The sequence below is a fragment of the Ascidiella aspersa genome, chromosome 3 (genome assembly GCF_963924565.1).
Source record: "Ascidiella aspersa chromosome 3, kaAscAspe10.2, whole genome shotgun sequence".
NCBI classification, from domain to species: domain Eukaryota; kingdom Metazoa; phylum Chordata; class Ascidiacea; order Phlebobranchia; family Ascidiidae; genus Ascidiella; species Ascidiella aspersa.
The window spans coordinates 1,127,325-1,144,306 of NC_139449.1; the positions used below are offsets into that span (position 1 = coordinate 1,127,325).

Here is a 16,982-nt window from a genome sequence, read left to right on the forward strand (position 1 = left end):
TTTTTTAGAAAAAATACTATAGGTTTTTATACTTGTTAAACGGTAATATTTTTTTAATAGTCGAATATTTTTATTCAATGTGTAATGCTGGAGAAAGTTTTTCTATTAAATCCAAATCAATAGTGGATGAGATCAAAGTAAATTATTAACAGTAACTATTCAATAATAACAAAAAAAATGTCAGTATAGAAACAATATCTATAAATTATTAAAAAATATTTTTTAGTTTTGCTTGACAATAAATTGCAAAAAGGTCGAGTAGATCGACATCATCTTGATTTATAAGACGTTTCAATACGAGCTTGTATCATCTTCACTTAATATTTAGAAGCATTTTTATCAAGGAAGGTTGTTTCGTTTATCCCAAACGCGCCATCACAGTCGATGCTGGTGCTGCCAGTTGCGAAATTTAACTATTAAGATTATTATTGACATTTACATTCGACTTTCGCAACCGGCAAATTCGCGTGACAGCCATGCCTTCTATTTTAGATATTTCGCACTTCTATTGTATTTCTGAAAGCAGAAAGTGTCAGATTTGGTTCAGAGCTTTTCCACTTAAACTGCACTTAAAGATTGCGAGCTCATTAAAAGTTCATGATTACGCAATCGCACAACCTCGATAGACCGAATACGTCATTTCTAACGGAATTGTTCTTAAGCTGTTGGTTTTGCGTCAAATCAAATCACTCAAACCTATGACGCCATTACAATGACGTAATTCTGATCATTTTTGCGCTCTTGTATCGTTGTTCATATTGTGTAAGCTGCAAATGTTTATATTCTACTTAATGCGTCTAATATGCGATTTTGAAATAAAGTTGTTTCGGTTTTATTAAACAAACTAGCATTGTTGAAACAGACCTAGATCCCATAAAAAATAATTATAACATTGTTATTGTTTTCAACACTTTGTATCGTTGTTCAATAAGAATTCCGTCAGCCATTATTTATAATTATTGAACAGTTTAAAACCAAATGTCAAGCTAGCGAAGGGTGTGCATGCTCGGGCTGCTGTTAAAGCAAATATTCCTAAAATGTTGTTCTTTTGGATTCCGCTCAGACTACTTAAATCAAACTCATAACTTCTTTGTAACATTTAACTTCCTAAACTTGATGTAAAATCCAATGACCGAATATATTTGCCAAAATACTGTAGTTTAATCTCAGAAGAGATCTCAGATTGCTTAAAATTAAGCGCATAATGTTTATTGAGGGAGCGAAATACACTTAAAAATACAATAATGTTAGTAATACTATAAACATGTAAACACGACGCACAACAGAGTAAAAGTTGCTAAAATTTTGTGGCTTGTTCTTCTTCTGAAGATGTTTTTTTCTTACGTCCATATTCAGGCAGGAAAGGAATGTACTTTGAAAGTCTGAAACAAGAAAAATAAGGTTAAAAAACGTCAATCATCGTACTGACCTTAAATGTTTTTGTCATGTTTAAATTTACGCTCTATTTTAAATATACCAACGTTTTATAAATAACTTATTTTGATCTCAAATGTATATTGAACATAATCTTTTGGTGTTATTTTTGTTTTTTATTATTACTTAGTACTTCTTTAATCTCTAAGTTTAACGATTATATTGCATTCAGTAAATCAGTGGTTTTAAAAATTTTTTAAGCGCGACCCAAATCTGAGTTTTAGGAGCATCTCACGACCCAAGCCTCAAACATCAAAAAAAGACACGACAGCCAGATATAGTAGCCTACACAGTTCTATAAAAAATGATTGATTACAAGCAAATGATTGATTTATTTTAGTGTGATTGGTGAAACTAAATTTTTTCCTTTATAATATCAGCGTGGCTTGTTGTGGCGTCTAAAAGCTTTCTTAGCAGCTGCTGTAGTTGGCTATGACTATACTGTAGCTGGCTGCCATCAAAACCTTCTTAAAACCACTTATGATGCAATAATCCAGTTACAGATTTGAAGCCACGTGAAAAGCTTATGATGCAATAATTCAGTTATGATTGAATTGAAAATATTTTAAAAATGAAATAAAAAAGTTCGTTTGCGCAGGATTGAATCACCATAGAGCGACCCATTTTTTACCCTGCGCGACCCATACTTTAAGAACCATTGCAATAAATACATGCTTTTAATGGTATTTTAGGCAAAACTTTAATATTTAATATTTTAGTTTTGTTGAGCTAAATTTTAATTTTAAATCATTAAGTTCAATTAAGAATGTCCGATAATATCGGATCGGAGCCGATACCCGATCCCGAGTGGTAGTATCGGTACTCGTCCGATAATATCGGATCGGAGCCGATACCCGATCCCGAGTGGTAGTATCGGTACTCGTCCGATAATATCGGATCGGAGCCGATACCCGATACCAAGTGGTAGTATCGGTACTCGTCCGATAATATCGGATCGGAGCCGATACCCGATCCCGAGTGGTAGTATCGGTACTCGTCCGATAATATCGGATCGGAGCCGATACCCGATGCCAAGTGGTAGTATCGATACTCGTCCGATAATATCGGATCGGAGCCGATACCCGATACCAAGTGGTAGTATCGGTACTCGTCCGATAATATCGGATCGGAGCCGATACCCGATCCCGAGTGGTAGTATCGGTACTCGTCCGATAATATCGGATCGGAGCCGATACCCGATACCAAGTGGTAGTATCGGTACTCGTCCGATAATATCGGATCGGAGCCGATACCCGATCCCGAGTGGTAGTATCGGTACTCGTCCGATAATATCGGATCGGAGCCGATACCCGATGCCAAGTGGTAGTATCGATACTCGTCCGATAATATCGGATCGGAGCCGATACCCGATACCAAGTGGTAGTATCGGTACTCGTCCGATAATATCGGATCGGAGCCGATTCCCGATACCAAGTGGTAGTATCGATACTCGTAATATCGGAATAAAATGTCAAGTACCGGACATCCATAGTTTCAATCAGTAAATATTGGACGACCAAAAATTCTAGCGCGACGGTTACGACCGAAATCGCGAAAAGCCCTCTTCACCGAGCTGAATGCTATCATTGTGACGTCATACATCTTGCAGCAATTAGTCGGGAAGTAAAAATCGGATATTTTGACCAATCATTTCACCTTATTTGTTCTGACTAAGAGACTTACCGTTGGACAAAGTAGCGTTTTTGGCAAATTTCGAAATTAGATTAGAACGAATAAGAAAACTAGACCTACTGAGTTGTCCAAATATCATTGTGACGTCATACTCGCTGCAATCAGTGGGGATGGAAAGATTGGATATTTTGACTAATTAATTCACATTATTTATGCAAAGTAGCATTTTTGCCAAACTAAATTAGAATTAAAGTTAAACCACACAAACAATTTAAAAATAAATTTAGAAATAGCTCCAATTCTTCGCATTAGAAAAACTGCACATAAAAGTTTGATTGTGACGTCATACTTGCAGCAGTTAGTAGGAAAGGGGAGATCGTAGCAAGCTGCAACTTTTTCCTCTAACTTTTCTTCGTCTTCTACTTCCATCCCGTTTTGTGTCTTCCTCCATTTCACGATTCCACGCTCGCTCTCCGTCCCTGTACACAGGCAAAATGATGTCATCACACATGACGTCATTGAACATGTACCGCAAATAAAACTGCCTGAAGTTCAGTCTTAGCTCTTTACCTTGGGCATGCTTTTTGGTAGTGAATCAATTTAAGATTGACAAACAAATGAGCTGCAGACAGGTAACAATATATTTGTCATGTTCAACACAATTAAAAATATTTTTTATTACTTTTTTTTAACGGCTTGTTTGAAACATATAACTTCAGCTAAACATAAAATATACTCAAATAATATTCAAAGACTTTCGGTAAAACATGGGCTTTTCCAAAGGCTTTTCAATACGCAGATTAATTTTAAAAGATTTTTGACTTTGTTACCACTCTGGGCGGCATAACTTGCAACTATAGAAACTTGTATTCTAACCTAAACATGTGACCGGGACAGTGATCGACAAGCCGCCAATGGTTTTGGATTCCATAAAGATACGCCATTTTAAATATTCTCGTATGTGTCTGATCCTGGTTTAACTCGGGTTTTTAAACTTAATATACGCGTCAGCGGAACAGTGATCGACAAGCAGAAACCTGCTGCCAATGGTTTTCGATTCCATAAAGACATACCCTTTTATATTTATACTTACATTTATAAAATTCAACGAACAAAACGCTCTTATCGCTTCTTCAACTTTCTGCGAAAAATCCATAGGAAAGTAATTTGGGTAAAACGCGCCGGCCCTATTTATTTTGAGTGATACAAATTGTCTTGACATCTCTGTTTTTGACTATAGTGTGGGCATAATAAATATTCATACCTAACTAATTTTAGAAAATGTAATAGTATTTAATCAGAGATGATACGAGGTATATGTGCATGGAAACAGTGCAACATAGTAGTTTGCATGGCCCTATAGTGCGCACAAGTCAACCAAGGTACACCCACCTGGTATTGTGTTATCGAGCAGAAGAGCCAGCAGCCCACCGACCAACATGGATGTTTGCAAAAGCACCGCTAGTATCTGGTCGCCCTCAACTGAACCTGTGTTTATCACACCCGGGTTGGCCTTCATCCATTCGGGAACTGTGAGGCCCATGAACATTGAGAAGCCGATTATAAAGAGGTTTCTGGAAAGTATAAAGTGAATGAGACATCTCATTGCAAAATATGTTGATTGACGAGACATATTTCTCATAACTTAGTTATGATTAGTTTCTAATTTCTAACATGCGTGTTTTTGGTGAAACTATGACTGATGCGAATGGAGGGTGTAGTTAGACATAGAACAAATATCAAAGCCCATACAGAAGTAGGAAGCATTTTGTGATCATTTTAAGCAAATCTTAGGATAATAGCTGGAGGTTGTAGTTAGATGTAGAATAAATATCAAGCCCAATTCAGAAGTATGTTGCATTTTAAACGTTTAAAATATCTCTTTATTCATTTCAACGTCAACAATGAACTAACATTTATTTAAGACGTTCGAAATGATACCTACTTCTATATGGACTTTGATACTCTTATTACGTCTTACTACAACCTCCAACCATTATGCTCCAAATATCTACAATGAGTTAAGATTTATTTGTAACTTTAAAAGTGACACCTACTTCTATATGGGCATTGGTATCAAGCTTTGTTGTGTGTACCAGTGTGTAGATGTTTACCTGGGCGAGTTAAGGTCGACGTACTGCAGGTTGCTGATGCCGACAGCTGCGATCATCCCGAACATCACACAGAAGAGTCCTCCAAGCACAGGATCCGGGATCGCCACGAAGATGCTCCCGAACTTGCTCAACATCCCAAGAACAACGAACAAGCATCCGGCAACTTGCAGCACCTGCACCCACGTATAACGTAAGTATATGCAGCTCAACGCATGTGTACGTACAGAAAATTTGGTGTGTAGCAAATGCACTACAGAGGCCATATATGCCTAATTGTTTACCAAAACACTTAAAACTTGTGTTTCTTGCCCAAAAACAATGACTATGCAGTGGTTTTCTGTTTTGGGGGAAACTTCAATTTAAACAAAAACAAAAAAAATCAATTTTAAACGATTTGTAAATCCAAGGGTCTCATTTAAAACAAAGCTCAGATAATCCTAAATTTATTAGTTTTTAGTTTAAATCTTCTTTTCGTGGAGATATGTGTTTTCTAAATTCAAAATTAAACCCATTAGACCATTGCAATATAAAATACTAACACTCAACACATCCTATTGGAAAATCACGTTCGCAAACTGAAATGTTTTAACAATCGGTCAACCTTATAATGTTGTGTTTACTTAGAAAGCGGGAGCTTTTGTGTTTAACTTTTATTACACCGCAGTTCGTGCAAGACACCAGAAATTCTTGCTCCACTCTTGTGTATTTAGCTTAACAGTGGCAAAGAAATCATGTTTAAGTCAAGCCAAAGACTATATACAGAAGCTGCATATAATTTAGCCGAAAGTTCACTCCGGTGCAATGAGCGACATGGCATATTTAAAATCTTTTTAAGATGGGGTTTTATTTAAAAATATTAAATTCGTAAAACATTAGCAAACGCTTGACATAAAGCACGAACTGTGCCTGCGAAACTTGAAGTGCAAACCAAACTTTACCAAGCGTATACCTAATTGCGTTAAAATTGCGTTTAACGCTGCAAATGTTTTGGCGAACCTTCTATTAGATACAAGCAGGTATTGAAACGTTTCACCAAGATGAATTTAATTTACCCGACCGTTTTGGATTTAAAAATCATTATTAAAATACAGGTCGCGTAAAATAATCTTCCCAGGAACGCTTGAGCTAAATTCAGTCCACTGACCCTAATTCACTTTTAAGTAAAGCGAATCTAAGTTATCTTCAAGTCTCAGTTGTTAACACTCATATGTGTGTGAATGTTTCATTGAATAAATGATATGGTACTGTGGATCCCCTTCTATGAGGTTGCTTGTACTAACAGATTGAGCAATTATTGGCGTATGGTTGTTTCTCGACTCGCTCCTCTCTGAGCCTGTGTAGCTCAGTTGGTAGAGCGACGGTCCCGGCTTGACCTGAGGTCTTGAGTTCGAACCTCACAGCAGGCTAGTTGTTTTTCTAGTCTGCCCTGCTTGCATCATTGATCGACAGATTCGGTTAATCTGCAATCGTTTTCAGTGTACTAATTATACGTAAGCCGTAATCGTTGGTCAAAAAGCAACTTCAGAAGGGCTATCAGTTGTTAACACTCATATGTGTGTTCATATGTTTCTTTGACACACTTTGCTTCTTACCCTTCGGCTTCCAACGCGAGTTATTCCAATAGCTCCAATGTTTTCACTGAACGAAGTTGTACCGGTTCCAGTCCCGATCACACCGGCCAAAATACAACCGAAGCCCTCCATGAGGATTCCTCTGGAAAAAGGATATTTTTTTACAAATGAAAGGAGGAATTTGTGTTTTGCCCACTTTAAAGATACTTTATCTATTTGTGAACTGTTAACGTTAAATAGTAGTAGATGGCACTTTTACAGTTCAGATAGGTTCAATTGGAATGTATTTTTTATTGAGTCTTTTTCGTGTTAAGGAACAAATGTAAACGTTTATTTAAACAGAATTAATCCGAATGGTGAGGAACAGACAAATCTGGTTTCACATCAATGCTAAAGATTAAACTAAGTACAGAACTTATAAATTAAAAATTAGTTTGTTTATATGTTATACGATAGATAATATTTTACTCCTATAAGCATCATTATTATCTAAAGCACATAAAGCAAGAAAAAACACAATAAAGTTTGGGGGAGTATCCACGTGACCGGTATGGTTTAAAAATCACATCTAACTAAAAGTACAAATGTGTATAAAGTGAACTCCAATATAACAAGTTAAATAACAACAGAATACAACATTTAAAGATATTTGCAAAAAATACAAAAGTGCTCAAAGTAAAAGCACGAATAATAATACAACTCTCATCTGTTGATTGCATGGGGAGGTTTACAACTCAAATCAAGGTATTTCCAAAAACATAAAAGCGTACAGAGTAAAAAAACCAACAAAAAACACCAAAATAAAAACATATACATAAAGAGGGAATTCACATTACGATGTCATAATCGTTTTTTGTTATACGAATAAATGTATAAAAACGTGTATAAGTTGAACGTAGAAAAAATGTCTTACAGGAACCCATTAAATGTTTAGAAATTACGTCACAAGATTACGTCACAGCGAGTCTACAAAAACTAACACCCACCTGTTGATTGCATGGGGAGGCGGGTTGGGGGCCCCTGACAGTCGTGCGCATGCGTAGTAGTCCCCCACCGACTCGATCATCCCCGCGATGACCCCCGCTAACATCCCTGCGAACCCCGCCACCGTAACCCGGGGTAATCCCCACTGTCCGGGGTAAGGGAAGCGGAACCTGCGTCACAAAGGGGTTTGTTAACGTCATCAATCTTTTAATTGGCCTACACAGATTTTATATTTTTGCAGATTATTTCCAGATATTTCCAGGGCACGTAAACTAATATATATATATTGCACATCTTAATTATATGTTAATGCAAACAAATTTTATTTAAGATTAAATCGTTTCTTAGTGATTTCTTGCGGATGGCACATTTTCAGGGGGTACACACCCATGGCCGTACCTAAACTATTTTTTTTGCAAATTTTAACTGCGTTAGAACTCAAATGCCTAATGCATTTGATTAAAAAATGAGAGTTTATGTAACTATAACTATGGCGGTTTTACGCTCCACTCGAGAACTTTACTGGAACACGTCTACGTCGTCTTGTATTATACAGCCTTACGCGAGAACATATGATAATGCCCCTAAGCACACACATAATAAGCAAACATTGCAGCATGATGGCTGGAGGTTACAGAAAATGTGTGAGGAATATAAAAGCCCATTCAGAAGTAGGAAGCATTTTGAGAGATGCTGAAAATAATAATTGGCTTTGATATTCTTTCTACGCCTAAATAAGCAAACAAATTTACAACAATTTGACACCAAACAGATCGCTATATGTAAAAGTGAAACATTTTTGTTGTTACATCAATGGTGAAGTAAACCATCTAAAAATGTTGTCATGCTTCAACTCACCAAGGCGCGTTTGAGATGACGTTTGACCTGCGATCTGTCCTCGCTCTAGAGTTTATGTTGTTTGGGTCGCTCGGGAAAACGTTGGTCTCAGTGAGAATAAGGCAGAGGAGCCAGGCTGTTATCAGGGCGAACAAAACCTTTAAAGATATGAACATTTTTAACGAACTTGAATGTCAGAGACAAGTATAAGACCAAGTTAAATAAACACAGTATCAAGTTGTATTTTAATACATGGATATAATCATATGACAGCAGAATGTTCCTGTCCTGCCCTAGGTCTTTAAAAAATTATCTAGACTTATGTAAAACACAACAGCTACACAAAGCGTAAATGAAATTGGACACATAAATTTAGCTTTGCATGAAGCATGTGCGCTTTAAACCTAAACACTAAGCACCAAAGTCTAAATACTTTGAACGAGCCATGGCGCCTTTGTTTTCGTGAAATTTTCATCACATAACACTAAAAATGGCCTTTTTCTTATTACTATATTAAAAGCACAATACAAGCGCCTACCGGGTTTCGGTTGTTCAAATTTTTTTTGTAAATTTTGTTTAATTCAAGCACCTACTGGGTACATCTTGAAGATGGGAGCCCACACGATGTGGCATTTCTTCCTCCTCGAAAAAGCAGGGAGTGGCACCTTAACGTTCTTGAGATATTGCGAGCACAAGATCATCACGAACGCTGTGCTAAAAACAAAAACAAAAAATCCATACATATTTAAACATGCTACTTATGAAATAGCATAAATCATTTCTAATGACAGAGATTATTGACGGCCATCTTGCTTTATGCTTTCTCCAGCAGGAAATGTTTCGCGGACAATTTTTGTGCAAAATGTGCATGTGACCCTCTTCAGAATATAATGCAGCAACTTGTAGAGTGGCGGGTATAAAACTTTATCTTTATTATTATGCTAATTTTAAATTGATTTTTTTCTAAGACGCAAAAAATGTTTTAGAGTGTTTGACAAATTCTAAAGTTGCCATTTTTAAGAGCATGATAAACTATGTAAACTATGCAGGGATCTAAAATGTACTTTAAAAGTGAATATCAAAGCCAAATAGTATGTGTAACAACTCTTGATTAAACAGTTTTGGCACGCCAATATTAAATCACAGACGAAATGAAACGCAATTTTTATCATTCCTAACTTATCATTTATTTAGCATCTCTTGATTAATCACTTACAACATTGCGATTCCCCACTGCGCCGAAGCTTGGTAGTAAGCGGCCGAAAACAGGTCCAGTCCAATGAGCGCAATGGAGGGGGCGATGGTCAGGGGCCCGATGAACCTAAGGAGGAACCCAAACGCCCCGGTCAGGCCCATCAGGAACTGGAAGCAGGCGGCGACAGCGATGGCACCCTGGACCTGTGGCGAAAAGGACCGGTGTTTTTTTTCGCAAAAGCAATCTCTAAAACATCGCCAAAACAGAAGGACCAGTCTCTTTGCATCCAAGCGAGGTTCGCATTTGTCTTATAACCATCGGAGATATATAAAAAATCTGCTAGCTTCGAATGGTCGAGGTCGTGAGTTCAAATCTTACTGCACAATAGCCATTTTTAGTTAGACCATTTTTTTAGTTTCAAGCAAAACCACAAAGGTTGTAAAAAAGATCCAAAACAACTTTATTCAACAAAAGCAGAATACTATAGTTACGCAAGAAGCATCGTCAGTTCTGCTAATATTCTTATTCAAATAGAATCCAAATTGTGTATTTTTAGTTGCCAATGTCTTACAAGTATATTTTAATTAGAAAAAACATTAAAAAACTATATAGCTTGCATATAAGTAGTTTTTAAACTCGAGATGCCGAACAAAGCATATTCAGAAGTTCATTGCCACCAATGTTGGTGTTAACCGAGATTTGGGCTTTAAGTCACATTACGTCTCATGGCACGCTTGATCTCCTGCTATTATTGTTTTTGTGCCAGTTGTACACGTTTTGCAAGCATGTGCCTGTGGATATGTTAGACGTCACCATTCTATCACCTTTTACTCGCGCTTGTGCTTTTACGTGCATTTTAATTGTCTTCATTTCTACTTTGACCTGATTAAGCACAGTTGTGCGAAAGCCTGTCGAGAATTCAATACGATTTGTCTTTATATAGTTCTACCTGATCCCTTTCTTTGCATAACCACTTGTGGTTTAAAGCTGTTCCTCCCCCAAATCCGGTGGCGTTATGTACTTTTCTATTTTGCGAGTGCATTAGTGGTTAGGTGTAAAGTTAACGGCGCTCTAGTGTTTAGGTGAGGGTAAGTCAAGTATTGTTATATTTGTTATTCAATAATATTGCTTACACTACCCGAACCCAAATTTTGCCCCTAAAATGATGTTAGTAAATAAACCCCCGAACAAAAATGCGGTAAACTGGTATAGGATTCTTGACCATCTTCAAAAATTTCTCAACGGTGTACGTTTTTGCTGTGAAATTTACTATCCCTTTTTGCATACTGGAATATATGTTACCCTGTAATTATTTCATAAAGTAATGCTTACAATACTGTTACATAATTTGTACCAAAACATCAATTAAACTTATTTGTTATTGACAGGGTTATTTAAACTGCTGTTACATTTTTTACGATTCGTTTTTTCCACAATGGCTTCAAAATTGTAAGAAAAATGAGCTCAAGTGTAAGATAAGTGGTTAAGTGTAAGACAAATGCTTAAGTGTAAAGTTAAGTGGCCTCAAGTAAAAGGGAAGTGTACTTAAGTATAAGTTAAGTGCTCAAGTATAAGTTAAGTAACCTCTCTCATCCTCCTCATCCATAATTCGTCCCCATTCACGACCATGCCGTCAAAATCCTTGTACAAGGGCATAGTTGAGTTGGGGCTGGGGGGCAGGGCAGGGGGACAAATGTTGTGAGGGAGGTTCAGGATGGCCAGGGTGGGGGGCAAGAAGGAAAATGTGCTCCCCTGCATTATTGGAAGCCTGCGAACAATTTTTTTTATAAAGTTCAACGGAAAGTAGGTTTTACGTTTCTTGAAAATAAATTTTAAGTACAAATAGGTCAGTAAAGCGACATCATCTTAAAAAAGACGGTTTGCTAGGCACACTTGCACCATAATTAGCTAATGTAATTGAAATCTATTAAAATCTTATAAAAGATGGAACGGAATTCTTATCAAACGGGTTTATATTTGTTGAGAGTGCATTCATAATTTTTATTACCTATTTTATCGAATTCTTTGGCTTCTATATATAATTTATATATATGTTATCTTGAAAATGAATGTAAAAGACGAATGTGAGTAAATCGACATCATCTTACAAAATTCGTTTCGATACGAGTTTGTACAACAATCAGTTAATGTGGCTGAAATATATTCAAACTCACTATAAAAGGTGGAACTCAAAGCTTTTTGTTCGATTTAATTGACATCAGGCTTTGGTAATCATCTTTAAGCCACAGTACAGATCAGTGCACAGTGTAGCGATGTGAAATATAGGCCAGGATATGTGAAGTCAGAAACATGTCGATTTAATATTATGTTAAAATACTCATAAAAAGTCATAATTATAAAAAAACTTAAAAACATGTAAATATTTTTTTAGAGCATAATGGTTGGAGGTTGTAGTAAGACTTAATAAGTAGGTAGCATTTTGATGAAATGAATAAAGAGTTAATGTTGAAAATGAATAAAGAGTTATTCGAAACGTCCAAAATGATACCTACTTCTGTATGGGCTTTGATATTCTTATTGCATGTAAATATTCAAAATAAAGAAATAAGTAAAAAGCCTGGTTGTGACTAAAAAAACATATGGATTCATTAGGAGTGCTAAATTTAAGAAATTTAAAACCTAGCTCTAACAAAGTGGTTATCAGGTTACAAGATTACCCTGTTTATTACCCCAGAATTTCCCAGATTTTTCCAGAATATACCGTAGCCATTGAAGCGGAATGACTGCTGTTTACCTAGATCAGTGAAGCGGAACACTTGCGTTTATCACGTGTAGGTAACTTTTGTCGTTTTGGGGTGAACGTACTTTGAGCTGGCATTGTCTGGTTTGCACAAAGGCTGCAAACTGACCTACTGGTCTAATTTCCTTGCAAGCCTTTGTTGTCAACCATTTTTTGACACGAACCAAACACTTTTTTCATTTATTGGCGTAGATTTGGTGACCGAATCGTTTTTAATCTTGATTTTTATGTGCAAATTTATTTATTCGTGTGCATTGTTTTTAAGTACATTTGTTATTACGGGGAACCCAGAAATACTAATTTACTGGTTTTGAGTGAACGCCTGCCTGCAAATGATCCGGTTTATTTAGCTCAACTTGTACTTTGTTGGTCGACATTTCGATTCGAATAGTTTTAGTTTGACCAAATTCATTTTAGTTGATGGGGCGAAATTCAATTAGATCTAGTTTGACCAGATTCGAATAGTTGTATATAGTAAGAACATCAAAAGTAGGTAGTATTTTGTGAACGATTCTAATTTTTCTATACCGTTCACAAAATGACACCTACTTCTGTATGGGTATGATGTTCCTTCTACGTCTAACCTTCTGTATGATATTCTTTTTACGTCTAACAACAACCTCCAGCCGAATGGTTTTAGTTTTACCAGATTAAATGACTTTTAGTAACTTAAGGTTTTAATTAAGTTAACCGTTATATTCAGTTAGACGAGAGCTTATCACCTGACGCCGAAGGTGGTTTGTAGAATCGTGCAGATGCCTGACACAAAGAAAAGGCTGCTGATCAGGAACGATCGTATGACGTCACCTCTGTCGTCATCAGCGATGCAGAGGGCGGGGGCGAGAAGTAGGGGAAGTCCAATCAGAGCCCCAACCGCAATAATGTAGTGCTGGAGAATCGATAGAGAATAATCAATGGTTTTATAATTTTGGTCGATAAAGAATGTTAGGAATGTTTAGTACTGTATAATTCGATAGAGAATATTGTATTATTTTATAGAATTAGTCGAAAGAATAATATATGCTTTTATAATATTATTCGAAAAATAATTTTCTATGTTTTTATAATTTTACTCGATTAAAAAATGTCAGAAATGTTTAATATTAGTCGATAGATAACATTCAATGCTTTTATAATACAAGTCGATAAAGAATGTTAGCAATGTTTAACGCGTACTGGCAACGATTCTATGGTTTGTTTCTTTGATTTATATATGCATGTCACTCTTGTAAATGTCAAACTAGATTCTAACCCTTTTGGCTACGATGTTGTGTGCGACCTTGAAGCAAACACGTGGCCCGAACGGTGACCTTGAAGCTAACACGTGGCCCGGGGCGGTGGCAAAATAATGACCAGTTTAAGAAAGACTTGTTTCAATAGAATTGGTGCTCGCCGGTATTTCGGTGCAAGCGCATGTTTAGCGATAAAAACAAAGCATAACGAGTGGTTTTTCATTTAATTAATAACACTGAAGGTCTATTAGGTGCCTGTAATGACGATTAGTTGCTTCGGTTTTAAATAATACGAAACAACTAAACTTCTTTCAATTAAATTTTCGGTATTTTGATACAAGCGTAATGTCTAATGTTTATAACCAAGAATAACGAGCGGCTTTTTAATGAAAATTTTGATTTAACCAGGGTTTATAAGATCTCTATAATGAATAGATGCTTTAGTTTTAATTATTAGCAAACACACCGTTAAATTGTTATTGGTATAACATGGAAGGTCCAGCCGGCGATGCATAAGTCTAAAATCGCATGCTTTGTTTTACTTGTGTAACGTGTAACGAAACAGAACGGGACATTTTCTAGATTACCTTCAACTGGTTCTTTGTTTAAAAACCTTTAGTTTCAGTTATCCTTTCTGAAACGTTTACTAACCTTAAACGGTCAAAAGCATAGCATTGAATATTTTAGGCAAAACAAACTTCTGAAACTAAAGTCCAGTACGGTTGACAAAATTGTTTTATAATCTCAATCATTCGCACAATGAAGCATGGTTATATGAAAGCCTGCCAACGCTACAATACAAGACGTCGACCGTGGCGCTTGTTGTCGGTTATAGAATAGGAAAAATACGATCAACCAAGGTAGTTTTGTTTGCATTACAATATTAGGTTAGCGCGAAATTATATTTCTTAGTTTTAATCCATCCTTTTGTGATATGTTTCCGCGAACTTATATTCATCGTTATTTTTCCGTCTTTCGTGACTCAAATCTTGATGAGTCATCGTTAATTAAATTCTTGATCGCCAAATAACGACAATAACAAACTCAAAACGGCAAGCAAATTTGTGTCTACCAACAACTTGCTTTTTCTACGTTGCACTGCCTATAAATACATGCAAGGCATCTTATCCCACAACACCCAGAGGCAACTAGTACATACTGGCAAAATAATGTTCATTTTACGTAATAAGGATACCAAAGCCCATACAGAAGTATATAGGTATCATTTTGGACGTTTCGAATAACTTTTTATTCATTTTATGTTGGAAATAAATAAAGAGTTACTTGAAACGTCCAAAATGCTCTACCTACTTCTGTATGGGCTTTGATATTCTTATTACCGTACGTCTTACTACAACCTCCAACCATTATGCTCCAATGTACATTTTCTGGTTTAAATCTTATTCATCGGGTTTTGCAGACGTTTGAACAAACTAGTACAATTTTTACTTCTTTCTACAACTAAGATTAACGCAAACAGACCCGAACATCTCAAAATGCTACAATTGACGCAATAGAAAATAATTTTTAAGGTGGGCCGCATACTGACGTTGATGTTACCATTGCAACGCAAACCTAGCTCAAACTAGTTTTACCAAACCTTCTAAATGGTCATTCTAGTAGGAACGTATTTTTTCTAAAGGGCTGACATTTTTATCACGACCCTTGACCGGATGCAAATTTATGCCGAGCTTCGTTTACTTCATTAGCGGCAATCTCTAAAAGAAAAAATGTAAAACAATAAAGTACTTATTGAAATTGGCTTAAAAACTAGCGTGTTATAAACTCCTCTGACATCTTACTTGCAACCCAAGCACAATACAAGTGTACCAGGCAGGAGTGTCGTCCACAGAGTAGAGCAACCCCGAGCCTTTATCATCATCAGAAGAGCTGCTCCCAACACCCACCTGCTCCTCTGCAACACCGTTCTCCTGGAAATACAAAACAAAGTCAAATTTCGCCTTCAACAATTTGGTTGTTTTGCTTAAAACGATATTTCAATCAAAGGGTCGCCACACAAATTTCAGCCGTTTGATTTGGTTGGCTTGCCGACTGCAGTAGTGCACATTATTAGATTTATAGAGAGATTGGTTCTAAGCATGATTTTCTCCAAAATTTGAGAAAATTAGGAATAAATGGCTGATATTAATTGAATTTGGACTTATTTCACCTGTTGATTGTTGCGGTTTTTTTCACTTTAGGCTTACAGTTGGTCCAGTGAAGATATTTGGATCGCCAAAGCTTCGCTGTCAATTTAGCACTTTGGTCGCCACCGAAAAAAGGTTAACAGACAGTGGATAAAACTGAAACACGCACTTCCTGCTGTACCTCAACCAAACTGAAGAGGTTGCTTCATGTATAAGCTATTCATGTTTTCTTACTATTGTTATTGCAACCAGTTGTTTCTTGGTTGTAGTAAGAATATCAAAGCCCATACAGAAGTAGGAAGCATTTTTGTGTTTCAAACGAATAAAGAGTTATTCGAATCGTTCAAAATGATAGCTAGGCTACATCTGTATGGGTTTTAAATTTTTGATATATTCTTACTCTCAAATTTATCCGTAATTTTGTCGGGTTGCGTGATTAATTTATACTTTTCCTAGTTAACGACTCACTTTTTACTCTAATCAAATTAAAACACAAACGAATATGTAAATCGTTTTACAGCTCAGCCCGTATGGCTTGGTTTCACCTTTTTTTGACAAGCACTATTTTCAAGCCTTAAACCAAGCTAACAAAAGTTTAAATTTAAACCGTTGTTAAGGTAATGATAAAACAAAAAGCGTTTTGAAAGCCACCCAATACGTCTAACCCACATATTGTAGCTTTATATTGTGATTTCCGTGTAATGAACGCAAAAGTTAAGTTTAATTTATTAAAAAACAAAAAACTCACCATTTCAAAACCTGGGTTATCTTCCCCTGAAATTCCATTTTTCGCCATGACTAATCTAAGCTTTAAATCACAATCTGCAGCTATCAACAGCTCTACCTACCAAGCCTAGATCTGAATCTCTTGGGCGGGCTGGCTTGTCATTTTGCCTCTTGTGCCTTTTTCTCCGCATGAGTTTTACTACGGGCGCCCTGGTTTCACTTCGCCAATGAAGGTTTGTTTACAAACCGGTGTGGCGTAAAATCGCCTCTCTCCCTCGCACCAATTTCGCCTCATAGTGAGCTGTTGCTTTAAATCAGTGTTTCTTGACCTTAAATTAAAATACTAAGG

The 16,982-nt window shown here is 36.5% G+C and overlaps 1 protein-coding gene across 1 annotated transcript; it reads right to left on the reverse strand.

The window, feature by feature from the left end:
* Positions 1 to 1,187: 1,187 nt before the first annotated feature.
* On the reverse strand, positions 1,188 to 16,718 carry LOC146158004 (solute carrier family 23 member 1-like). Its single transcript, XM_083385860.1, has 13 exons — positions 16,656 to 16,718; positions 15,563 to 15,691; positions 13,251 to 13,417; positions 11,352 to 11,535; positions 9,789 to 9,970; positions 9,166 to 9,286; positions 8,594 to 8,730; positions 7,738 to 7,905; positions 6,773 to 6,893; positions 5,181 to 5,353; positions 4,459 to 4,640; positions 3,416 to 3,545; positions 1,188 to 1,382 (listed from the first exon to the last, which is right to left on the reverse strand). The coding sequence occupies exons 1-13, from the start codon at positions 16,701 to 16,703 to the stop codon at positions 1,298 to 1,300; spliced, it is 1,827 nt and encodes a 608-aa protein (XP_083241986.1). The 5' UTR covers positions 16,704 to 16,718; the 3' UTR covers positions 1,188 to 1,297.
* Positions 16,719 to 16,982: the final 264 nt, after the last annotated feature.